Genomic DNA, 27,308 nt, shown 5'->3' with positions numbered 1-27,308 from the left:
GGGGTATGAAAAGGGCAAGATTTTGTGAGGTTCAGCCAAAGAAGAAGTTGAAATTGAAGTCAATACAGTTGCCCAATGTACAATGATAGTTGTAATTGTCTCATGGCCTTACTTTATTCTTTTTTCTCCCTCAGACATGTTTCATCTCTATTGATGATTTGTTTGAAGCTTTTGATACATTTTTGGACCCACCTTCCCTGGAATATAAAATATGGTTAAAAATTGCTCTTGATGTTGCTCTCAAAACCTTTAAAGAAAGTCTTCCAAATCTGGTAAGTATGTCTGCAGCTTTTTTATGGTTCTAGTATAAGTTGTTTTGCTGATGCTGTTGCTTAAACAGTGCTGCAACTGAAATAGACTTATCAGTGAAGAAGCTGAAAATTTTAATAATTTTCAGAAGTGTAACAAGCAAACCTTCTCAATATTTTTATAGTGACATGTAAATATCTGGATTCACTGGTTCCTAGATGGTATTGCATGCAGATTTTTATATCTCTGTTATTTAAGTATATGGATTATCTGCTTTGAGAAGATGGGGAGAAAGGCCAATAAACGACAGTTTTGAATTAGATACAATTTGGGAATGGCTGGCATACTTCTGGATATCTACTGTTTTAATAAAAGCTAAGTATTACAGAGACGCTGTGATTGGCCAGTGATAGTTCCTTCGTAGAAAAAAAAATGCTGTTGAGTGATGGTGAGAGATATCTCAATACTTGAGTTATAGGGAGCATTGTATTGAAATAATCCATATTAAAGCAATCTTTCTTGTTCTAGTGGAAGATTAGAAAGCAGGAAAAAACATATTCCTAGATTGATAAAAGTGAGATATAAGCAGCATTTTCCTTTTAGAAAAGAAAAGGGGGAAAAACAATTTCTTATTGTTATAATCAGGATGCTAAATGTAAGAAAAGGAACTTGGAAGATTGAAACAAAAGTCTGAATCATATATGGTTAGGAAATTGACATATTTATAGAATGCTGAAGAACTATAAAAAATAACTTATTGTTTAAATGAGGTATGAATTTAAATGATGTCATAACAATATTTAGGTTTGTATATATTGTATATTTAGGTCTTAATCCTACTGAACAAATATATGTCTGAGTACAGAATGGAATTGATATAATTTTTAATTGTGGTTTCAGCTAATATATACTAAATAAATATGCCTTTGCATATGTGTTACATTTGTTGATTAACATTATTGTGCAAAACTTTTAGATATTTTTGTTAAATATCTAAAGTTTGAGTACTAGAATATCCAAGGGCTCTTAACAGGAAAATTCTGCTTATAGTCAAGGTATGATTTAGGGTACAAGTCTAGGAAATAATTTAAGTAAATGTATATGAGATAGGCAGCCTATAAATCTAGTACCTAAATACACAACAATATTTACTGATATTTTGATGGTTCATCCAAAGTGTACAATAATGAGCAGAACAAATCAATACAACCTTTCAAAATACGCTAGAGTACAATAAACATTTTGGACATGGATATGTATTTATCAAGAGTTAAGCTTGATAAGAGTTAAGAGGCGGGGCTGACGTCGCGATGGTATGACAGACGATCTTGATGCTCCAAGATCACCGTCGACATCTCCACCGCTGGGCGGTCCTTTTTGGACCTCACCGTCCCGTAGAGACGGTGATCGTGGAGGGCACGTCCTGTCGATCCCAGGGACACCTCAAAGTCCCTGGTTGATCCAGGAGAAGTCCTTTTTACTGGCGGTGAAGAGGCAACCATTAAGCTCCTGAAATTGGGACAGCTCCGGAACGGAAGAGAATGAGAGAAAGTGTGTCAGCTTGGTGAGAGACCTTTTAAATCAGACTATTTGAAAGAACGCCCTGTGGTGAAAGATAATTAAAATTGAAAACATAAGAAATTAAATGGAGGAATTAAGCTTGAGCTTAAGATAGTTTTCCCTATTTTTTTAATTTACTTTTACTGGTGGATGCTCATGGACAATTTTATTATTTAATCTGGACTGGACTGGTTTGGATTGGAGATTTCTGTTTTATGTATTTAATTACTAAATGTTGGTGCCTTTTTAGCACAAGTTATTTTTGGTCTTATTCTTTTATTTTTTTTCTCTCCATTTTAATTTTATTGGGTATCGGATGCAGAGGGAAGGGAGAGTGGAGTGGAGAAAATAAGTAACACTGCCATCTAGTGTTGTATCTTTCTTTTTTTTTTTCCTTTCTGGAAAGTAACAACTGTGCTACATTTCAAGGATTCTGAACCTATTCATAGAAAAGATAGTGGGAAGAGCATCAGATATTGTTTGAAGGATTATTTATTCAGGTGCTCTTCTGGGGAACTTCTAACGGCAAGAGTCTGAGATTGTGAAAAAAAGAAGATTACAGTGACTTTGGAAAAAGAGCTGTAAATATTATGTGAGATGTAACAAAAGAATTGTTGGGCATTATACTGTTGTGGATTTTTCTTTCAGACAGAAAAAATAATTTTTCTTTTTTTCCCTCTCTTTGATGTTACTTCTCCACTAATTATTTTTAACTGGACTGTGATTTTTTGGAAGACTTTTAACTTTTCACACATACATACATTTTTTTTTGTGTGTTTATTTTTTCTCCTTTTCTTTTTTGGAACTTTTTTCTTTTTCTTTTCTTTCCCCCTTTCCTTTTTCTCCTTCCTTGAGGAGAGATTGTTAAGGTATTTAATATCCCTCTGTTTAATTGGATTAAGGCATACAAGTGCCTGAAGATTTTTTTTCTTTCCTCTATTGCTTGTGGTTTTATCTGGGTTTTCCTTTTCTTATTGCCACTTGGGATAATATTTGTCCTATATATAAATGGATTAAGGTATAGAAGAACCTGAAGATTTTTTATTTGTTGAACTTTTCATAACCACTTCACAGAAATGAGCAAAAAGGCACAGCTATTGATTCTTCTACATCAACTCCTTCCTCTTCACCATCTGGAGGACAATGATCAATACAGATGACGTTGCAACAGGAAAAGGAGAAGGAACAAGAGAAGGAAAAGGAAGCGACGTTGCAGATGATTTGGCAAGCAATTCAAAACATACAATCAAGAATAGAGAATATTGAGCAGAGAGCAGAAAAAATTGAACAAAGATCGGAAAAAATTGAACAAAGAACGGAAAAAAACATGAAAAAGTGAAGAATATACATCAAATGATGAAGAAATATGAAGAAAGACTTCAAAAAATCGAAGAAAAGGAAGAACAAAGGGATAAAAAAAATCAGAGATATTGACACTAGATTGGACGAAGTTGAACAAGATAAGAGTGAAAGAGGATGGGAGATGGACAAATCAGAATTTTATCTCAGATTTCAAAATATAGAAGAAGAAAAGGGTGAAAACTTGGCAGAAATAATGATAGAAAACTTAGCAGAAGCATTAGAAATTTCCAAAGAAAAAATGATGGATGGTATAGACGAGATATTTTGAGTCTATACAAGATATGCAATGAAGAATAAGCTACCAAGAGAAGTCCATATAAGATTCACTAAGAAATCAATTAAAACGCAAATACTGCAGATTATTAGGGAGAAAACATTGAAATATAAGGATAAGGAGATTGTGGTTCTGAAGCAAATACCGAGAAGAGTGAGGGAGATGAGAAGAGAATATCATTTTTTGACCAAAATATTACTTCAGAAAAGTGTGAACTACAGATGGTTGATACCAGAAGGCCTGGTGTTTACTTGGCAACAACAAAAATACAGAATAGATTCAATTGATAAAGCAAAAGCCTTTTATGTAGAATACTTTAGAGAAAAAGAAGGGGAGATAAGAAGAGAAAAATCACTGACTGAATTACAAGAGGAATGCCTAGCAACGATTGAAAAAGAAGAAGGTGCAGTGGGTGGCAAGGTGGAATACAAAGAGCAACGTGAACCGAGATCTACTAGAGCAATAAACCCTTCTTATAAAATATAAACATGGAAGAGAAAAAAATGATTACAATAAACATAAATGGACTCAATTTAGCTACTAAAAGAAGAAAGATATTTCATAAACTAGAGAAATTAAAGTTTGATATAATTTGTTTACAAAAAGTGCATATTAAAAAGCAACATGAACAAATATTGGTGCAGCCAAAATTAGGGAAAATATTCACCTCATTGTCACAATGTAAGAAAAGAGGAGTTGTTTTATACATTAGAGATACAATCCCAGCGGAGCAAATTTATACAGATGAAGATGGAAGAATTTTGATGGTGGAAATAATAGACAATAATATGAAAGTACTTTTAATAGCAATATATGCACCTAATGATAAGCAAGAAGATTTCTATAGAAAATTACACATGAAAATAATTGAATTAGACTATGATAATATTTGCTTGATGGGAGACTTCAATGGTATAGTAAATGAGAAATTAGATTACAACACACAGAAGACGATAAAGCAAAGTAGAAAGACACTTCCGAAATCTTTTTTTAAAATGATAGAGGAAATAAACCTAAAGGATATATGGAGAGAAAGAAATGTAAAAAATAGACAATACACTTTTTATTCAAATAGACATTTATCATAGTCCAGAATAGATATGATATGGATGACAAGGGAATTGACTTTTAATATAGAAGAAATTGACATAGAAGCAAATACCTGGACAGACCATAATCCAATGACAATGAAATGGAAAGGACAAAGGAGAAGATCCAGATGGACTTTAAATAATACAATATTAAAAGAAAAGGATTTTGCACAGAAAATGGAGAAAGACTTGGCCTTCTTCTTTAAAGAAAATAGAAAAGAAGACACATCAATGCAAAACCTTTGGGATACAATGAAAGCCTATGCTAGAGGCCTGATTATAGACCCGTGTTGGCGAACCTATGGCATGCGTGCCGGAAGTGGCACGCAGAGTCATATTGCCTGGCATGCGTCGCATCACGCATTCCTCTTCTGGGTTTCTAGGGCACGCATGCACACCAGCCAGCTAGTCTGCGGGTTACTGGTGCGCATGCGTGCATGACAATCAGCTGGCCGGGTGGAAGGAGGTGGGGGTGGGGAGGATCCGCTGTCCGGGGCTTCCTTGTTTTCCCACCCGAGCAGGCTGTCCAGGGAAAGAGATTGAATCCCCGGGCCATTGCTTCTGGCAGCGCAAGAACTGCCGCTGCCAGGTCAAAGGGGGTGGGGGTGGGAACGATCCGTTGTCTGGGGCTTCCCTGTCGGCACTGTAGCAGGCTGTCCAGGGAAAGAGATTGAATCCCCTGGCCATTGCTTCTGGCAGCGCAAGAACTGCCGCCGCCGGGTGGAAGGGGGTGGGGGGATAGGATCCGCTGTCCGAGGCTCCCCTGTCTGCACCGGAGCAGGCTGTCAAGGGAAAGAGATTGAATCCCCGGGCCATTGCTTCTGGCAGCGCAAGAACTGCCGCCGCCAGGTGGAAGGGGGTGGAGGGAAAGGATCCGCTGTCCGGGGCTTCCTTGTTTTCCCACCCGAGCAGGCTGTCCAGGGAAAGAGATTGAATCCCCGGGCCATTACTTCTGGCAGCGCAAGAACTGCCACTGCCGGGTCGAAGGGGGTGGGGGGAAAGGATCCGTTGTCTGGGGCTTCCCTGTCTGCACCGGAGCAGGCTGTCCAGGGAAAGAGATTGAATCCCCTGGCCATTGCTTCTGGCAGCGCAAGAACAGCCGCCGCCGGGTGGAAGGGGGTGGGGGGAAAGGATCCGTTGTCTGGGGCTTCCCTGTCTGCACCGGAGCAGGCTGTCCAGGGAAAGAGATTGAATCCCCGGGCCATTGCTTCTGGCAGCGCAAGAACTGCCACTGCCAGGTCGAAGGGGGTGGGGGTGGGAACGATCCGTTGTCTGGGGCTTCCCTGTCTGCACCGGAGCAGGCTGTCCAGGGAAAGAGATTGAATCCCCGGGCCATTCCTTCTGGCAGCGCAAGAACTGCCGCCGCCGGGTGGAAGGGGGTGGGGGTGGGAACGATCCGTTGTCTGGGGCTTCCCTGTCTGCACCGGAGCAGGCTGTCCAGGGAAAGAGATTGAATCCCCGGGCCATTCCTTCTGGCAGCTCAAGAACCGCCACTGCTGGGTGGAAGGGGGTGGGGGTGGAAGGATCCGTTTGGGGCTTCCCTGCCAATGGATCCTTCAATGATCCCCACCATTTAGCACAAAAAATTAGAACTGTTTTGAAGATGCAAATAAACCAGATAGATGGTTAGCATATAAACTGAAAAAAGAAAGAGAATCAAGAAAAATAATACAACTAATGGATGACCAAGGACAGATTAGATATAGAAATAAAGAGAAGAAAAAAATTATACAAGACTATTATAGAAAAGTGTATGAGCAAGAGAACATAGAGGAGGAAAGTGTTAAACAATATTTGGAAAAGGCGCAACTACCCCAGATTTCTAAAGACACTGAAGCGATGTTAGAAGGAAATATAACAATGATGGAATTGACTGAAGCACTTAAAAAACAAAAGAATGGGAAGGCACCGGGCCCGAACGGGTTACCAGCAGAATATTATAAGACACTACAGGAATCGCTGAATCTCCCATTGTTAGAAGTTATGAATGAAGATATGTCTAAGAAGAAATTACCCAAATCATGGTTAGAAGCATACATTACACTTGCTCCAAAGGAGGATACTGACCCACAACAAATTAAGAATTATAGGCCTATTTCCCTGCTAAATTCAGACTATAAACTCTTCGCTTCAATATTGGCAGAAAGACTCAAAAGATATTTAAATAATTTCATATACTCCGATCAAAATGGGTTTCTGCCAAAAAGACAGATTAAAGACAATATGAGAATAATTCTGGATACATTGGAATATTATGAGGCACATCCTGAAAAGCAATGGCTTTGATATTTTTAGATGCTCAGAAAGCCTTTGATAACCGGCCTGTAGTACAGTGGACTAAAGCACTGTTATTAAAATCTGCTGCTTGCAATTACTGCAAGTTCAAATCTCACCAGGCTCAAGGTTGACTCAGCCTTCCATCCTTTCAAAGGTAGGTGAAATGAGGACCCAGATTGTGGGGGCAATAAGCTGACTTTGTATAAATATACAAAAGTATGAAGGCTATTGCTTAACGCGTTGTAAGCCACCCTGAGTCTCCGGAAAAGGGCGGCATATAAATTAAAGCAAAATAAAATAAATAATGTGAACTGGCGATTTATGTTATTACAGCTAGAACAGATGGGTTTTGGTAGAAAATTTATTCAAGCCATAGACGCCATATACTACAAGCAAAGAGCAAAAGTAATAATAAATGGAGAATTCACACAGTCTCTTGAAATAAAAAAAGGTACGAGACAAGGTTGTCCTCTGTCACCTTTATTGTTCGTATTAACATTAGAAGTGCTAAATAGAAATATTAGAGAAGATAAAGATATAAAGGGAATGAAGATTCAAAAGGAATTGCAAGCATTTGCTGATGACCTGGTTTTTATTCTTGAAGATCCATTAGAATCAACAACTAAACTGATAGACAAAATAGGAGAATATGGAAAAGTTGCTGGTCTGAAAATAAATAAAGATAAAACGAAGATCTTGACAAAAAATATGTTAATAAAACAAAAAGAAGAATTGGCGGAAACATCGAAGATGCAGGTCGCAAATAAAGTTAAGTACTTGGGGATACATCTGACAGCAAGATGCAGTGCACTCAAAGAGAATAACTATAATAAACTTAAGCAACAGATAGAGACTGACTTGGCAAAGTGGGAAAATCTACAACTATCATTGATAGGGAGAATATCAACGATTAAGATGAATATTCTGCCTAGAATCCTATACTTGTTCCAGACAATCCCAATCAGATTGGGGAAAGATTATTTTGAAGATTTGAATAAAATAGTGCTGAAATATATTTGGCAGGGTAAGAAAGCAAGGATAAAACTAAAGTTGTTGCAAGATGCCAGAATACAAGGAGGTTTTGGCTTGCCTAATTGGGAACTATATTATCAAGCAACAAGTTTGATGTGGGTTAAGGAATGGATAATGTTAAGAAATGCCAGATTATTGACTTTAGGAGGGCATGATTTGTTACTGGGTTGGCATGCCTTTTTATGGTACAAGGAAACAAAAACACAGGGGTATTTTAGAAGACATTTCATACGAGAGGCTTTGCTATTAAACTGGGAGAAGGTAAAAAAAACAACATTATTTAAAAATTCCGGTCTGGTTATCAACTGTTGAAGCATTCTCACATTCAATAACTTTTAGAAAGGAACAAATTGTTAGATATAGTGAATTACTGAATGAAAAGAGTGAACTTAAATCTTTTCAAGAATTAGAAGTACAAGGTATAAAGATGAATTGGTTTTCTTATTCGCAAATACAGTCTAGACATGATAAAGACTATAAGACAGAAAGTTTTTATAATAATTTGACTAGTTTATATAAAATCTTAACAGGTACTGATGAAAACATAATTAAAAAATTGTATGGCTACCTATTAGAGGTTAAATTGGAAGATGAACAACTTAAAGAAACAATGATTGCTTGGGGGAAAAATTTTGGACATGGAATTGACTTAGAGAAATGGCAAAAATTGTGGTTGCAAAATTATAAAATGACAATGTCAACTGCATATAAAGAAAATTTGTATAAGATGTTTTACAGGTGGCACTTACCCCTGACAAGAATTGCTAGAATGTTCAAGAATAAATCGGAAAAATGTTGGAAACGTCATCAGATACTGGGCTCATATTACCGTATGTGGTGGACGTGTGCAGAAGCTAAAAGATATTCGACTAAAATCCAGACATGGGTGGAAAAAATGACACAAAAACACATTGACTTTAAACCAGAGATTTTTTTATTGGGGATTGTACCTGAAATATATAATAGAGAATTGAGATATTTGATTGTGAATGTATTAACAGCGGCTAGAATTGTGTTTGCTAAAAATTGGAAAAACGAGAAAACACCATCGCAAGACGAAGTTATTAAGAAAATAATGGAATGTGCAGAAATGAGTAAATTGACATTTGAAATTAGAGAATAAGAAGATAAACAATATTATAAAATATGGGATTTATTTTACCAATGGTTAGATAAAAGTCATGGAAATGAAATATTGAGATTTTTCTAGTGCAAGAAATGTAGAATTATATAAAACACAATATAAAGATGTACTGTTATTGGAATGATTTAGGAGAATAAATGGCATAATAAAATTAACTCAAATCTTAGACTATTTTGTATGAAATGAGGGAAGAAACAGCCATAGTTAAATATATGATTAATGAGGATAATAATATATGGATATATAAGAATAGAGTGAAGATGCACAAAAGACTTGTAACCAACCGACACACTGTGTCAACATACATTGAAGGTTTTTTTAATTTGTTTTTTATACTTGTTTAAAAAATAAAATTGTCAAAAAAAAAAAAAGAGTTAAGCTTGATTCAAGGGAAATTCTACTTTGTCCTGCATAAAAATCTTGAATTATAGCCAAGCTAGAATTTTTATAAATGTACATCTAATTTATATGTCCTTGGTGTACAGAATTGGACATACAGAATGTGTATGCAGTTTTCTAATACGTATGTCGTGGATGTACCAAATCACACTAAATGTGATATTTATGATGAAGCTATGGATGAGGTAATTCTTGTACATGGAACTGTGCAGGATTGTCAGTCTGGGGAGCCTTATTGGGCACCATACATGTTACCTAAAACCTGCCATCAGGTAAGAAATAGTTTTATAGTTAGCCAATAATTATGTAATTTATAACAATCAGCTGAATTGGGGTGCAAACATCTGAAAGCATGAGAAAATAAAATTAAAGAATGGATGGAATACTTTTTATATTTTGTTTTCATTTTTAAATTTCAGCACCTGACCAGTGAAGTAAATCAATATGACAGTTTGCTGGTTAGGATTAAATATTTATTTGCAAACTGTACGGTCATCCAAAGAGTCAAATCAGCCCAATAATCATTATAAGAAGGGCTCACTGCATTGATTCTATAGGAATGAATTCTTGTGATTTCCACAATAACTTATTAAGATATTCTTCCAGATACAAGGTACTGCAGCTGCAACAAAATTATTAATTATACGAACTGAAGAAAAAGGAGAGCGGAAGAGCACAGGAACAGCGAATAGTATATGCCAATATCACTCAAGAAAGAAATTTGGTGAGGAGGAACTTGAAATCCTTGGTATCAGAGAATTTAATTGAAATTATAGTTTTTTTCTCTTACTTTCTACCTTTCCCAGCATTATAAACCTCTCAGGAGAGCTGGGTCCTTTCATACTGTAGGAGGAAAGATTTAAATAAAAAGACAACTATTAGCAAAGTTCATGGACTCAATTATTGAAGTGATGGGTGCACCACTGGAAGACCTGAAAGAATCACGTTGGGACAGACAAAAATCTTATCTATGCGGTCACTAACAGTTGACACTGACTCGATGGCACATAATAAATCAATTATATATTTGTAATTCAAGTACAGCTTGTCTATAATCTCTATTATGATTTATTAAAAATCAAACTCACTGAGGTTACTTTTATTATTGAAGAACTGAAAAGTCTTATCATCTCACATAATTTAAAAAGTGATTCAGTGTTTTTGATTTTTTTTCCCCTGAGAAAGAATTAAGCAAGGTATTATATTTACCGCTATTTGACTTCTGAGAGTGAAATTATAAATTTATTCATAGCAAAATTATGGCAAAATTATTTTATCGACATAGTATGTGCTTAGATTATAAGTATTAAGGCCTGTGTTAGAGTTATTGTGTTTATTAGACTTTATTCCCAAGCAAATGTACATTTAATTATAGCCTTAACTAAGATTCTTAGTAAAAAAGTTATTATTTTAATAAAGAATATGCTTTATTTTATTTTATTTTATTTTATTTCAAATTTATATACCGCACCTTCTCCTGAAGGACTCAGGGCAGTGTACAGCCAGATAAAAACATTAAAAACAATTAAAAGGATATATATTAATTTGGCCCCAATTTAAGATAACAAACCAATTAAAAAATTAAAAATATGTTAAAAAATATGTTAAGCCAGCCCGGCTTGCTGAAAAAAGAAAGTTTTAAGGGCACGGCGGAAGGCACCGAGATCTTGGATTCTCCTTATCTCTGGGGGCAGCTGATTCCAGAGGGTAGGTGCCCCCACAGAGAAGGCCCTCCCCCTGGGGGTCACCAGCCTACATTGTTTGGCTGATGGCACCCCGAGGAGGCCCTCTCTGTGGGAGCGCACAGGTCGGTGGGAGGTCATCGGTAGCAGCAGGCAGTCTCGAAGATAACTAGGTCCTATGCCTTTCAACCTTTATTAATTATTTCTAAGGCACACATTTTCAGCTGTGGTTGATGGGAAGTACGGTAATTATTTGAAAAATATTTCAAAAATAGGTGAAATAATTTCACCTTCAATTCAAAGAAATTATTAAACTAATTACTAATATATCAAAAACTAGTTTATGCTTAAAGTTAGTTTAATTTATAGTTATTTTAATTGTACTTTTGGCTTCCAAACACATGAAAGAATCTGTGACATAGGTTAGCTTTTTTTTTTCTTTTTTTGGTAGTACCTTTGAGCCAATCTGGACTCCTAGCAACTTCCTGAACAAGTCCATGAAACCTTCTTGGCAAGTTTTTGGAAGTAGTTTGTCCTTGCATTCTTCCTAGGGCTGAGAGAGATTGACTGGTCCAAGGTCACCCAATTAGCTTCATGTCTAAAGTGGGAGTAGAATCATACTCCCAGTTTCTAGCTTGTGTCTTAATCACTACACCGAATTGGCTTTCTGAGACAAATTTAAACAATGCAATATTAAGGTATCCAAAAACAAAACAATCAGTACAACAATATGTATTTTTGTAGCTTATAAACACAAAAGTAAGAGTTAAAGGGACAGCATATATAAATCTCTGTTTAGTTTTTTAAAATTATTTTGGAAATGTAGAGAGATAACTAAAGAGAATGAATATTGAGAAATTTTGTGTTTTAATATTTTATAAATCTGCTATCTGTTGGAAATTTTAAAATAAATTCAGTTGGCTTTGAAATGTTTTTGTCTTCTCTTCAATATATAGGAACCTTGGAACACATTTTTGCTTCAGAACATAGCAGCCAAAGCGCATTAATAGACAATACAGTAAGTATGCTTATTGCATTTATTCAGAAATATGTATGTATAAGGATTCCTAGGTCATCATGTCAGCCTGCTTTGGGTGATAGGTGAAGACTGAAGAGTATTTATACTAGCTACAAAATTAAAAGAAAAGTTGCTTGTTTCATCTTCCCAGTATGATTTGGGAGATCTCCTAATCCAACCATAAGAGCCTTTCTAGGACTACCTATTCTCTAAAAGAATTAATATTTCATCACAGTTCCTCCCACTGCTTCCTTCCACCTTTTTAATTATCTTGCCTGAAGAAAAGTTCTTGGAAACTTTTATAGTTCAACTTCAAACATATATAACTATTTTGGAGAATTAAATTTTCAGGTGATCTAAACAAAACTCTGGTAGGGTTTAAAATTAAATATTCTTAACTTTTCAGAACTATGTAGCCAATAAATTACACATCAGTTGCAAACATGGTAAATAACTCTTTGTCACTAGGCTATCATTTAGGGAAGGTAAATAAAAACTAGATTCCCAGCTGCAAGTTCTTTTTTTATAGCTCTAGTTAAAATGAATACTGTAAAAACAAACAACTGAGAATATTATTTCACTTTGCTGTAGTTCAGTCTGTTTCAAATATATTCTGGTTCAGTGCAGAAAACACTCCAAAAATACCTTGTTTTATAAATATGTTAACTGTGCACATGACAAAGAGTGCAGCTCTTTAAGACAGAATGAGGCCTCCAGTACTGGACAAATTCTTCTTGCTTCCTTGGACACGTTTGATCTATTCTTTATAAAGAATTTTCTTTGTCTCTTTAATTCCCTCTCCATAATCATTTAGTCATTTACTTCTATTTAGCTGTTCACCCATCTTGCAAGAGGGACTCTGGGTGGTAACACAATTTAAAACTTCATTACAAATTATTCTATTAACTAAAACAAAACAAAAAAACAACAACACATTAGCATCAAAAGACAACCAACAATAGCCAATCAACTGACACATCTTGGGCTGATTCCCCTGCCCAGGAAAATAGCAGGTTTTAAGAGCTTTCTGAAAGTGCAGCAGGGTCAGGGCCAACCTGTTTTCCAGTGCGCTGCTTATACAATCCATGGATGGGTTGTTCTTCCTCATGTCTTGACAGAACTGAGTGTGATTTTTTTCTTTCTTCGCCCTTTGACCACGCCTCCTTATCCCCTGACACGTCAGTCTTTTTCACTCAGTTGCTGACAAGACTGCTGTCTTTTTTCGCTCTGTGGCTTGAAGCTGTATTTCTAGTCTTTCGCTTAGAATTTTACTTTATTTTGATTATTTCCTTTTCGGAGAGAGCTGTGAGGGTCCTTGCTAGCTGCTGAGGTGTGTGCGACGATCCTGGGGCTCCGGGCTGTCCCGCGCCTCCCCGAAATTTCTGTGAAGCAGGAGTCCGGATTCTGTCCCCCCGAGGCGGCTCCGTGAGTAGGAGAGCTGGACTATGACTGAGGGGTTTTCCCCCCTATGGCATTTGTTGCCTCTGCTCTCCTTTTTCACCCCCATCCCCCTGAATGTGGTGATGCCATGCCGTGTATGCCTGCTGAACAATCATCTCCGGGTCTAGATGCCATCTTGACCTCCCCGGAGGTAATGACGGTTATGATCTCCGCTGTCTGAGCCTGTCTGGACTATGTGGACTGACCTGACCCCATTATTCCCCTCCGTTGAATGGAGGTTTACATCTGGGGATTCAAGTCTTGGTGGAGTGGGTCTATAGCTGCTGTCTCAACTCCGGCTTTTTGGACGATCGTGGTTGACCAGCCCCCGTGAGAGGAGGGCTGGGTCACCCTCTGCCGGACCGAAACAGCATTTTACTCCCGCCATTGCCGTGAGAGGGCACTGAGGTCTCACATGCTCCATTGGAACTCTATTGAAGCCTTGCATTGCACTCCTTCTGACTGTGATAACATCAAATTGGCCCCTGGTTATTGGCCATGGACTATCACCTCCCTTTGATCTTTGATGTACTCGGTGAATGACCTTCGTGCCCTGCGAGACTCCCCCCTCTCGCAGGTCTGGCCCTCTTCGTTATCGAGGGCCTATCTTGATGACGGACGTTGGAGCCCCGAGAGATGGCATGCGGCTAAGAAGAGTTTGAGGGGTTTTTTAAGTGGGTTTTTTAGTGAGTTTTTAACAAAAATTTTAAGGGGTTCGGGGGGGATTAGGGTGGGTTCTGGGGGAAATCCACCGGGTTCAAGACCAGCCTTAGCGAAGGGCTGCGACATTAGGGACGTAGAACCGGAGGTCGGGGAGGGGGTTGGAGTTCGATTTGAAGAGGGCTGTTCCATCAGCACAGTGAGTGGGAGGGGCAGATATGGCGGAAGCTGGGGACCATATCATGTGCGGGGAATGCGCACTCGCTATCTTAGAGCGATTGCGCATTCCGGTCCCCAATGCTTTTCTTGTTCCCCAGGTTGTTCAGATTCTCAGGGCCAGAGCCTCCGGCTGATGTTGTGCAACGCCAGGTCCGTTGTTAATAAAGCCCCCCTCATCCACGATCTTATTCAGGAGGGGGAGGCGGACCTGGCGGGCATTACGGAGACCTGGTTGGGCCAGGAGGGGGGAGTCCCCCTCGTGGATATATGCCCACCAGGCTTCCGTGCATTTCATCAGCCGAGGGCTCAGGGCAGGGGCGGGGGGGGTGGCGGTTATTATAAAGGAAGGTCTGGATCCAAGGGAGACCACTGTTCCACAGATAGCCGGATGTGAGTCCCTCTTTGTGAAGTGGGGTCGTGGAGTACAGATGGGCCTGTTGGTCACGTACCTGGCTCCCTGCCACGTGGCAACGGCCCTGCCCGAGCTCCTTAACGTTATAGCCGAGGTGGCGGTGGGCACCCCCAGACTTGCCATCATGGGGGATTTCAACCTGCCATCTATCGGTGAAACGTCTGAGGTGGCTCGAGAGTTCATGGCTTCCATGACGGCCATGGACCTTACTCAGTTAATTCATGACCCCACTCACACAGGAGGACACACTCTGGACTTAGTTTTTGTCTCTGGTCAGTGGTTGAGTGGCCTTGATATAGGGGATATAGCCATCGAACCCTTGTCATGGTCTGACCACTCGCTCCTTCGACTGGACTTTCTAACCGCTGCACCCTGCCGCAGGGAGGCGGGACCGACCAGGTGGTTCCGCCCCAGGCGCCTGATGGACCCTGATAGGTTCCAGATGGAGCTTGGGCCATTTCCTGAGATTCTGGCTCATGACTCGGCCGAAGACCTGGTGGCCGCCTGGGATAGTGCGGCTGCCGGGGCCTTGGACCGAGTCGTGCCTTTGCGGCCTCTGACCCGGCACCGAACTCACCTAGCTCCTTGGTTTTCTGAGGAGCTTAGGGAGATGAAGCGCCGGAAAAGACGCCTGGAGAGTAGTTGGAGGACCAGCCGCTCCGAACCTGACCGAACACTGGTGAGGTCTCATATTAAGACCTACCTAGTGGCGATAAAAGCGGCGAAAACTAATTATTTTGCCGCTCTTATCGCGTCATCAGATAATCGCCCGGCCGCCCTGTTTAGGGTGACCCGCTCCCTCCTCCATCTGGAAGTGCGGGATGACCCCTTGCAGGGTCGAGCTGAGGATTTTGTGCAGTATCTGTATGACAAAATCGCTCAGATTCGGGAAGGGCTGGCCTCTGACTGGGTATGTCCAGATGGGATGACTGAGGCAGGTCTTGAGAGTGTTATCTGGGGGGAGTTCGATCCTGTGGCTCCCGAGGACATGGACAGGGTCCTGGGACGGCTGAACGCGACCACATGTTTATTGGACCCGTGTCCCTCCTGGTTGGTACTGGCTTCCCGGGAGGTGACACGAGGCTGGCTCCAGAAGATTGTTAACGCTTCTTTGAGTGAGGGAGTCCTGCCGGCCGCTTTGAAAGAAGCGGTGGTGAGGCCCCTCCTCAAGAAGCCTTCTCTGGATCTGGCTGTTTTGGCTAACTATCGTCCAGTCTCCAACCTTCGCTTCATTGCGAAGGTTGTTGAGAGTGTGGTGGCGCAACAGCTTCCCCGGTACCTGGATGAAGCTGTCTATCTAGACCCGCTCCAGTCCGGCTACCGGCCTGGGCACAGCACGGAAACGGCATTGGTCGCATTGGTGGATGATCTCTGGAGGGCCCGGGATAGGGGTTGCTCCTCTATCCTGGTCCTGTTAGACCTCTCAGCGGCTTTTGATACCATCGACCATGGTATCATGTTGCACCGGTTGGCGGGGTTGGAGGTGGGAGGCACCGTTTTGCGGTGGTTCTCCTCCTACCTCTCTGACCGGTCGCAATCTGTGTTGACAGGGGGGCAGCGGTCGACCCCGAGGCACCTTGCTTGTGGGGTGCCACAAGGGTCGGTCCTCTCGCCCCTTCTGTTCAACATTTATGTAAAGCCGCTGGGTGAGATCATCCGTGGCTTCGGGGTGGAGTTCCATCAGAACGCTGATGACACCCAGCTGTACATCTCCACCCCAGGCCACCCCAATGATGCCCTTAAAGTGATGTCCCAGTGCCTGGAGGCCGTGCGGGCCTGGATGGGGAGAAACAGGCTCCAACTCAACCCCTCCAAGACCGAGTGGCTGTGGCTTCCGGCGTCCCGATATAGCCAGCTGACGCCATCGCTGGCTATTGGGGGCGAGTCACTCGCCCCCACGGAGAGGGCTCGTAACTTGGGCGTCCTCCTGGACGCACGGCTGTCGTTAGAAGATCATTTGGCGGCCGTGGCCAGGGGGGCTTTTTATCAGGTCCGCCTGATACGCCAGTTGCGCCCCTTTCTAGATCGGGACTCCCTACGCACAGTCACTCAGGCACTCGTCACTTCCCGCCTGGACTACTGCAACACTCTCTACATGGGGCTCCCCCTGGGGTGCACCCGGAGGCTCCAGCTGGTCCAGAACACGGCCGCGCGGGGGATTTTGGGGGCGACGAGGCGCTCCCACGTGACACCTCTCCTGCGCGAGCTGCACTGGCTCCCGGTGGTCTTCCGGGTGCGCTTCAAGGTGTTGGTGACCACCTTTAAAGCGCTCCATGGCTTAGGGCCGGGGTACTTACGAGACCGCCTTCTGCCACCAATAGCCTCCCACCGGCCAGTACGCTCCCACAGAGTGGGCCTCCTCAGGGTGCCGTCCGCCAGACAATGTCGGCTGGCGACCCCCAGGGGGAGAGCCTTCTCTGTGGCGGCGCCCACCCTCTGGAACAACCTCCCCCCAGAGCTACGTACAATAACAGACCTCCGGATTTTTCGTCGGGCCCTAAAAACCCATTTATTTCAACTAGCTGGGCTGGCTTGAGTCAAATTTTAAACGGATTTTAAATTGGAATGTTTTAATTACGGCCAAAATTATTTAATTATCTTAAACAGATTTTAGATTTTGTATGTTTTGTATGTATGTCTTGTTTTTACTTTGGCTGTTCACCGCCCTGAGTCCTACATTGGAGAAGGGCGGTATAGAAATTTAAACAAATAAATAATAAATAAGTAGCAATTTAGCCGCTGGTGTGTGTGCTGGTTTCCTGGTCTGCTGGCACAACGCCACCACCAATTGAGCTCTCAGTTAGTTGGCAGCTCCAGAGTCACTGCACGGTTTCTGTGGCAAACTCTGAAGTCTGGATTCGCTTTGTGGCGCTGACAAGGTTTTTCTGCCTTGCGCCACATTTCATCTGTACCGAAGCCGCTGCTGGGTCATTGAGACTTCCTGCCGAACCCACCATCACTGAAGCGGCCGCCATTTTGTTTTTCATCAGAGTGGCCGCCATTTTGATTTTGGCATCATGGCCACCATTTTGTTGGTGCCGAGGGAGCTGGCGGATGCCATTTTGACAGCAGCAGGGCCATGGTGGTGTTTTCACTGAACGTCGGGGAGTTCCCTGCCTGCTACACCTTTGCGAAGCGGCACGTTACGGTTTGTATTTGAGCCAGCGCCTTGGTGGCCATTCTTGTGGAGTGAACTTACACACTGGGAGAGCGGCTGCTCTCATGCTACATGGCCAGGTTGGTCAGTTCCTTTTAGGCCTGGCCTGTGGCCAAAAGGGGGATTGATCTAGAAGTGGTAGTAATTTTGGGGGTCCTTAGTCCCACTTCTACGCCCTGCACGTTTCTTGAGATTTTGCTTAAACTTTATACCTCTAATGTCCTCACCAATGGCCGACTCCTTATCCTCGGACTTGGAACACGAGACCAGCCCGCCAAGGGCGCCTAAGCCTTGGCTTCCACCAAAAGATCTGGGGCCTCAACTAGGCGCAAGCCTCGCCAGGCTCTGTCAAAGGACATTTCGGGTCAGGACAAAGATGCTCTGAGGCGCACCAAGGCATTGGAACACCAATTTAACAAGGCCAAACAGGCACAATCTACATTTGTGTCCCGGGGGGAGGCAGTCTTCACAACCGGATCCCCCCAACCTGTTGGGTATGGCTGCAGTGCCTCTTCATCTGCAAAGTGGCGTGCCTTCTTCTTCTTCAGCTGGGGGTAGTGATTATCCGCCTCAGTCGTTAGGGCTCTCAAAAGGGGTTTCCCTTTCTATGCCAGATGTTTCTGCTGTGGGATTGGTTATGCCTCCTGTACCTCAAAGGCAGCAGCCGGAAGCCACCTTTATTCCGACAGCTGCGGGGCTCTGCAGAGAGGAAGGACACTTACCAGGGAGCCAGTTGGATCTTCAAAATATGCTCTCCAATGCTTTGTCTAAGATCCTAGCAGCTGGTATTCAGCAGGCTACTCAGATGCCATTGCAAGCCTTACCTATACAGCCCCTGATTCAGGGGCAGTTGCCCAGCAGACCTCGCTCTCCTTCTCAGCGAGATACTGCTTCTTCAGTGGACTCAGCACATGGAGATGCCTATCCTGAGGACATTGAGTTCTCGGATGATGAGAGTCTGGTGCCGGATTCTCCAGCGTTTACTGGCCTGTTTCAGCCTTCGCTGTTCAAATTATCCACAGCTGTTTTCTGAGGTGGTTCAAATGCCGTGGGCCAGCCGAGTTCCCTGACAGCTCCAAACAGTCAAGACAGGAAACTCTATTGCTCAGCTCCTGAGTTCGATGAGCTATTGACATTACCTTCTGTCGATGTTCCTGTTGCGAGTCTTTCTTCCTCCTCTGTCATTTCTACTAACTCCATAGATGGCCTTAAATCTGAGGATAGGAAGGCTGAGTTCACCTTCAGAAAGACGCACCAAGCGGCGGCGTGGGCGATTAAGGCCGCCATGTATACTTCCTTTTTCAACAGGGCATCACTAATTTGGTTACGCCAATTACAAGAGAGGTTTCCCCCGGAGGAGACTAGATTACACCAGGACATTAACAAATTGGTAGCTGCTACCGAATATTCGGCAGATGCATTTTTGAATGCTGCCAAATTTGCCTCTTATGCCCTAGCTTCTACAGTCACCTCGCGGAGGCTATTTTGGCTTCGCAATTGGAAAGCGGACATGAAAGCCAAGTGGAAGCTGGCGTCGGCACCTTATAAGGCCCCAACTTGTTTGGAGCCATCCTTGATCCTGTCCTTGTGAAGGATAAGGACAAACACAAAGTCCTCCCATCGTATCGCAGACCGGAGTGTAGGTACACGCCATATTTAAATATTTAATTTAAATATGCCATATTTAAATGGCATTTTAAATTTTGGGTTTTATAAATTGGGCCTATTATTTAATAATTTTTAATAATTTTAATTATTTTTAAATTTTGTCTGTCTTTGTGTTTTTAATTAGGCTGTACACCACCCTGAGTCCTTCGGGAGAAGGGCGGTATAGAAATAAAATTAATAAAATAAAATTAATTAATTTTATTTATTTATTTATTTATTTATTGAATTTCTATACCGCCCTACTCCCGAAGGACTCAGGGCGGTGCACAGCCATGAAATAAAACACATAGATATACAAAATTTAAAATCGAATAAAATGAATTAAATAAATTTGGCTGAATTAATACCCAATTTAAAATACCCATATTTTAAAATCCATTAAAAATTTAGAATTTACACTTAAAAGGGAGAAGATTTAGGCGAAGCCAGCTTGATGAAATAAAAGCGTCTTCAACTCGCGGTGGAAGTTGCGCAGATCCGGAATCCTCCGTATCTCTGGGGGGAGCTCATTCCAGATCGTCGGTGCCCCCACAGAGAAGGCTCTCCCCCTAGGGGCCGACAGCCGACATTGTTTGGCCGACGGCACCTGGAGGAGCCCCTCTCTGTGGGAGCGTACTGGTCAGTGGGAGGCTGTTGATGGTAGTAGGCGGTCCCGTAAGTAACCAGGTCCCAAGCCAATTAATTAATATTCACAATGGCAGCCCTTTCGGTCTTTCTCCAGGCCCGGGGTCCTATTCTCAACGCTCATTCTCTCACGGCGGCGACTGACCCTCTGACAGGCAGTCCTTTCGTGATCGCGGCAGATCTCAATTCTCGGCTAAACGACTGTTTTGAGGATCTGAATACAAACCTTTCAGGAGGAGCAAGTGACTCCCAGTTGTCGGGTCCCATTGGCGGTCGTCTCCAACTCTTTTACGGTCAGTGGGAACTGTCGACATCAGACACATGGGTATGCCGCAACATGACCCACAGGGTCACCATCAAATTCCACTCCAGCCCTCCCAATCACTTTATTCGCTGCCCGGTTCCTGCCCTTCCTGTGAAGAAACATCTGATGGATGAGGAAGTTCGCCACCTATTGGATATCAAAGCCATCGAACTGGTGCCCGGCGATCAGGAGAGGACCAGCTTTTACTCAATATTGTTTCTGGTGCCCAAGAGTTCAGGGGGGCTGGAGAGGGATCCTAAACCTCAAGCAGCTGAACTCGTTGGTCCATTACCGCAGGTTCAAGATGCACTCCCTCCGATCGATCCTCGGAGGCGTAAGGGAGGGAGACCTCTTACAATCCGTAGATCTCAGGGAGGCGTACTTGCACGTGCCAATTCATCCTCCTTATCAGAAATATCTGCGGTTCGAGTATGATGGCAGTCACTTTCAGTACTGTGCCATGTCCTTTGGTCTCTCATAGGCCCTCCGGACCTTTACCAAGTTGGTGGTGGCGGTGGCAGCGACGCTCAGGATAATCCCGGTATGCATTCTCTGTTACTTGGACAACATCCTCATTCTGTCATCCTCCCCGGCCCAGGCAGTCCACGACATGGACTTAGTGATCAGTGCATTTCGATAGCACGGCTTTTCCATCAATATGGACAAGAGTCAGCTGATATCCACCACCCGCCTCCCTTACCTCAGGGCGATGATCGACTCGATAAAGGGGCAGGTATTCTTATCCCCTGACCAGCCTTTACGGCTGGGGCGCGCATCTTCTCAACCAGGTGGCGCAGGGACAATGGTCCCCAGCAGAATGGGCGACAAGCATAAACTGGCTGGAGTTGCGAGGTGTTCATCTGGCTCTTCATCATTTTTGGCCCATGCTGGAGGGGCAACATGTGCTAATTCTCACGGACAACATGTCCACAAAAGCACATGTCAACCAGGAAGGGGGCACCCGATCCAGGCCCTTGATGCTCGAGGTGGAGAAGTTGATGAGTTGGGTGGAGCGTCACACGCTATCAATCAATGCGGACCACATATCCGGCACCTCCAACGTCCGGGCGGACTGGCTGAGCAGGGAATGGATTGATCCGGTGGAATGGCAACTTCACCCATGCCTTTTTCTGGAACTATCGCAAAGGTTCGGTCCCCCAGTGATAGACTTGTTCGCCAGTCCACAAAACGCTCAGCTCCCAAGGTTCTTTTCTCGCTTCCCGAGCCCCGCTGCGGAAGATTGCAACGCTCTTCGGTGCTGCTGGCCTCCCGGCCTGCTTTACGCATTCCCCCCACCTCCCTCATCCTGAAGGTTATTCGAAAGATGCTCAACAAGCAAGCGGAACTTTTGCTGGGTAGCTCCCCATTGGCCACGCTGGCCATGGTTTGCCGACCTGGTGGCTCTCTCCATCGTGCAGGCATGGGTAATCCCTCAGCAATGGATCTCTCTCTGCCAGGGGGTCATAGTCCCAGAGCCTCAGTGGTTCCAGTTGACTGTCTGGCACTTGAGAGGGTCCTGCTGAGGAAGGACCGTCTTTTGGAACGAGTAATCCAGACCATCCAAGCATCCAGACGGCCGTCAACGGCCCATATTTACGAGGCTTCCTGGAAGGCGTTCTGTTCCTGGTGTTTGAAGCAACATGTCGATCCAACATCAGCATCCATTCCGGACATTCTCGACTTTCTGCGGGTGGGTTTGGATAAAGGTCTGGCTCCAATTACCTTACGGCGACAAGTGGCGGCCTTATCCACGGTTCTCACTTGTGCTCCTTACCAATCGCTGACTCATCATCCTCGGATTCAGGGCTTCTTACATGGGGCCACAAATTTACGTCCGCCAGTAGTGCATCGCTACTCTTCCTGGGACCTTCCTCTGGTTCTACAAACCCTCATATCTGCACCGTTTGAGCCATTGGGATCCATTGGCCTCAAGTTTCTGTCCTTCAAGGTCGCCTTCCTCCTGGCAATCACATCCGCCAGGAGGGTTTCGGAACTGTCGGCCTTGTCCATCAGGAAGGACCTCTGTATATTTCATTCCAACAGAGTGGTCCTAAGATTGGATCCCTCATTCCTGCCCAAGGTGAACTCCTGGTTTCACCGGGCCCAGGAGCTCATCTTACCTGACTTCTGTCCAGCTCCAAGACATTAGCTGGAGGAATGCTGGCACACCTTAGATGTGAAGCGGGCTCTCTGTCGGTACATTCGGCGGACGGCCTCCTTTTGCTGGACTGAGGCTCTCCTGGTCTCCTTTCACACATCCTCTATGGGACAAAAAGTCTCCACTTCCATGGTGGGCAGGTGGCTAAAAGCTTGTATCTTGATGGCGTATGAACTCAGGGCCAGGCCTCTCCCTGGCAGGATTTTGCCCCATTCCACCCATAGCGCAGCTACTATGGCGGCCTAGGCTACCCAGGCTTCCGTCTCTGACATTTGTCGGGCGGCCACTTGGTCCTCCATTTCGCCTTTTATACGTCATTATAAGATCGACAGCCATGCCTCTGCCGAGGTGTTGTTTGGCCGGAGGGTATTAGAGAGTGTCCATTCGGCCCTGGGCCTGGGGAGGGGTCTTAAGCTTGGGTATATCCCATCCATGGATTATAGGAGCAGCGCACTGGAAAATGGACGTTGTCTTACCTGAACGTCCCTTTTCTGGGCGCTGCGACTACAATCCATACCCTCGGTTTCCTGCTCCGGGTCTCTGGGGTGGCCTTGCTGTCTGTATTTTTTTGTGTCCAGTTTCTTTATAGACCTTGGTTGGCCATGCCTTCGTGTCAAAAGACTGACATATCAGGAGATAAGGGGGTGTGGTCAAAGGGCGAAGAAAGAAAAAAAATCACACTCAGTTATTTCAAGACATGAGGAAGAACAACCCATCCATGGATTGTAGTTGCAGCGCCCAGAAAAGGGATGTTCAGGTAAAACAATGTCCGATCTCGGATACTACAGCGCTCCGAAGGGCATGTGCTGCGACATACAAAACAGATGTAATGCCTGTTAATGGGTGCCTTCTTTGTACTCTGCAATTACTACCTTTGATCAATACTTTTCATTTTCACACATTTTGTGCATTCTTCCAATAAACTAGATTTCCTCTCAGTCTAAACTCAGCTGACTGACCCTGTTGATAACTGTTAACATTCTTTTAGATATACCTCTGAAGAAAAAACAGGGCTTGCTAATGTCCTGTTTTACAGTTCATGTTTTACAGTATTTGTTTTCTCATCTACTATAATATAAGCTACTATAATGTAAACTCTAATACATTTCTCCACACCACACCAGCTCTAATAATCTTAATGTCACTTCATGCTTCCTTCAATGTTAAATTTGGCACAATCTTCTCTGAACTCTTCCTTTACATCTTTCTTCTTCTTCCTGTTAATCCCCTCTAAAAATTTCACTATCAAATCTGTTTTTTGATCTGTCCATTGTCTTTGATAGACAATTCTTCTCATTTGTAAACTTCCAAAGTTTCTGTCACCAAATCTTTTTTTAAAACTATTTTAGCATTTTCAGATAGTGAAATTCTGCTTTTCTACTCTGTTTTTGGCCCATTTCTTTCCCTCTACATTGCTTCTAGACTTTCAGTACTATTTATATTCCAGTAGTGGCCACTCTTCATCACTTGCACAGAACAAGGAGAAATATATCATTTCTCTTCATTTGTTCACTGTCCAATTATTACGATTTTCAGTGTTATATTACAAAATGCAATATTTTCTGTTTTATCCTTATGCTTCTTAGGAAAGCAACTTATAGATTTATTTAAGTCTTGTGACTTTTACTTTACCACTAAATGGTTAATTTCAAAATAAATATATAATTATATTTTAATGAAATAATAGAATAGAATAGAATAGAATTGAATTGAATTCTTTATTGGCCAAGTGTGATTGGACACACAAGGAATTTGTCTTTTGTGCATACAGTATACTCTTAGTGTACATAAAGAAAAAATAAAATAAATTCATCAAGAATCATAAGATATAACACTTAGTGATAGTCATAGATACTAATAAGCAATCAAATCAAACTAGAAACCAATAAAAACAATATAAGTTGTAAAGATACAAGCAACATGGATATAGCCATAAGTGGGAAGAGATAGATACTAGTAAGGATGAGAAGAATAGTAATACAGTCTTAGTAGTTAATTCGACAGTCTTGTAGGAATTAGTTGTTTAGCAGAGTGATGGCATTTGGGAAAAAACTGTCCTTGTGTCTTGTGCAGAACCCTATAGCTTCGTTTTGAGGGTAGAAGTTGAAACAGTTTATGTCCAGGATGTGAGGGGTCTGTAGATATTTTCACAGCCCTCTTTTTGACTCGTGCAATATACAGGTCTTCAGTGGAAGGCAGGTTGGTAGCAATTATTTTTTCTGCAGTTCTACTTATCCTCTGAAGTCTGTGTCTGTCTTGTTGGGTTGCAGAACCAAACCAGTTATAGAGGTGCAGATGACAGACTCAATAATTCCTCTGTAGAACTGAATCAGCAGCTCTTTGGGCAGTTTGAGCTTTCTGAGTTGGCGCAGAAAGAACATTCTTTGTTGAGCTTTTTTGATGATGTTTTTGATGTTAGGTATCCATTTTAAGTCTTGAGATATGATAGAACCTAGAAACTTGAAGGACTCTACTGTTGATACTGTGTTGTCTAGAGTTGTAAGAGGTGGTAACATAGGAGGGTTTATTCTAAAATCTACCACCATTTCTACAATTTTGAGTTTATTTAGTTCAAGATTGTTCTGGTTGCACCACAAGGCTAGTTGTTCAACGTCCCGTCGGTATGCAGATTCATGGTTGTCTCGAATGAGACCAATCATTATTGTATCATACTTTAACAGAGAATTCTTTTGAGATGCAGTCATTGGTATATAGAGAGAAGAGAAGTGGAGAGAGCACACAGCCTTGGAGTGCTTCTGTGCTAATTGTGCAGGTATCAGATGTTAAAATTACATTTTATGGCATAAAAATGCAATCAAGATGTTATTTTTTTTCCTTATACAGCAAAGCACTTCTAGACACTCCCAACCGCCAGCTTAAAAAAGACTTAATGAACAGCAAATATGTTCCAGCCTCAAAGAGCAAGGATGCAAGATCTTACATAGAAACCAAATACTAAGAAGTGCTGTCAAATCCTCGGTGAAATCGTTTTTTTATTTGCTTTCTATGAAAAGTTTCCACATTTTAATCTTTTACAAAATGTTATATAGATGAAGCGGCTAATAAAATAACACCAAAGGACCACTGAAATTGTTTTAGGACTTTTGAAATATTTGATGTTATTTCTGTTACAATGTAACAATTCTGTTGTTACAATTTCTGTAATAAATTTTTGAACTGATTTTATGCTTCTGTGATTTTTGAAATATTTTTATCAATATTAAACAATTTCTTTACTAGCACTGATGATGTTACCTAGTAATGAAAAGTCTGCAACAAAATGAAATGTCTGCAATAAAACAACCAAACTCAGAGAGCATCAAGGATCCCTTATTTCAACCCCAAGCTACTAATATTCTCATTTATTGGTAAAATAATTTCCATTTGTATTGTTTTTGCATATTGAAATTTATTCTGGCTATTTTAAATAGCAAAAAAAAGTTTGCAGCAAATAACCTTTCAACATTTAATATAGCATAAGGTTTTGTCTGACAGAATGATACATGTTTTGAGGATGAAAAAAGACAAGATGAAAATGGTGATCAAGAATTCATCTGGTTAAATTGGAAACATACTTTAAATCCATAGTAAGATATCTTTCTTGGTAAAACATACAGAGATCCAATTGCTTGAACCTTTCATCATCACAACAACCAACTGTAAAGCTTTGTTTCTTTCATGACAAATACACATAGTGAAGATTAAAGTACCATATTTTTTGGACTATAAGACGCACCTAAATTTAGAAGAGGAAATCAACAAAAAATGCTTTTGGCCTCCCCATGCCCCATTTTCAGGCCTTTTCCAGCCTTTTTTTGACCCATTTTCACGGCTTTTTTTGGCCCATTTTCTAGGCTTTTTCGGCCTATTTTTGAGGCTTTTTTCAGCCCATTTTTTCAGCTTTTTTCAGCCCATTTTTTCCAGAAAAAAAATGGCTGAAAAAAGCCTCAAAAATGGGCTGAAAAAAGCCTCAAAAACGGGCCAAAGAATGGGCTGAAAAAAGTCTCACAAACGGGCTGAAAAAACAAAACAAAAATGAGCCAAAAAGTCTTGAAAACGGGGCAAAAAAAAAAGCCTCAAAAATGGGCCAAAAAAAGCCTCACAAACGGGCTGAAAAAAACTCAAAAATGGGCCAAAAAGCCTCAAAAATGGGCTGAAAAAAGCCCTGGAAATGGGCCTGGAAAAGGCCCAAAAATGGGTGTGCAGAGGCCAAAAAAGGGCCGGCAGGTGGGCGGGGCTTCGGCAATATTCAGTCTATAAGACACACAGACATTTTCACCCCCTTTTGGGAGACAAAAAAGTGCGTCTTATAGTCCAAACAATACGGTAGTAGTCAGTGGTTTTTGTGAACTTGAGATACCTGAGCCCCAAAAGCTTCTAAAAAAGCATGGCAGATGAGCATAAAAATCCATGGGATTGTAAAACAATGTAGCTTCACCATGCCATCAAATGTAGCAAAGTCAGTTCTGAAACAGTGTTTCTTTCTATTTCTACCTTTACAAATTGCAAGCACAGATCATTCTGAAAAGAGGTTAGGATTCTTGTAATTTTAAATAGAATCATGTAATTATGGAAGAA

General features: G+C 42.2%; 1 protein-coding gene across 3 annotated transcripts in view; it reads left to right on the top strand.

Annotated features, from left to right (window-relative positions):
- LOC117665166 (solute carrier family 9 member C1-like) overlaps positions 1-25,911 on the top strand; it is a 100,119-nt gene extending 74,208 nt beyond the window's left edge. For 2 of the 3 annotated variants that reach the window (XM_034416750.3, XM_034416748.3), the window contains exons 23-27: positions 135-272; positions 9,475-9,660; positions 9,995-10,112; positions 12,027-12,088; positions 25,575-25,911. In XM_034416750.3, the coding sequence (XP_034272641.1) occupies positions 135-272; positions 9,475-9,660; positions 9,995-10,112; positions 12,027-12,088; positions 25,575-25,610 (540 nt within the window). In that variant the 3' untranslated portion in view covers positions 25,611-25,911. Of the gene's footprint in view, positions 1-134; positions 273-7,417; positions 7,521-9,474; positions 9,661-9,994; positions 10,113-12,026; positions 12,089-25,574 lie in introns of those variants that run through there. The other variant, XM_034416751.3, reaches the window with a different exon arrangement.
- Positions 25,912-27,308: the final 1,397 nt, after the last annotated feature.

The sequence above is a fragment of the Pantherophis guttatus genome, chromosome 1 (assembly GCF_059756535.1).
Source record: "Pantherophis guttatus breed Tessera chromosome 1, ASM5975653v1, whole genome shotgun sequence".
Classification (NCBI taxonomy): domain Eukaryota; kingdom Metazoa; phylum Chordata; class Lepidosauria; order Squamata; family Colubridae; genus Pantherophis; species Pantherophis guttatus.
The sequence above is the reverse complement of the archived record's forward strand: the minus strand, read 5'-3'. Positions and strand labels throughout refer to the sequence as shown.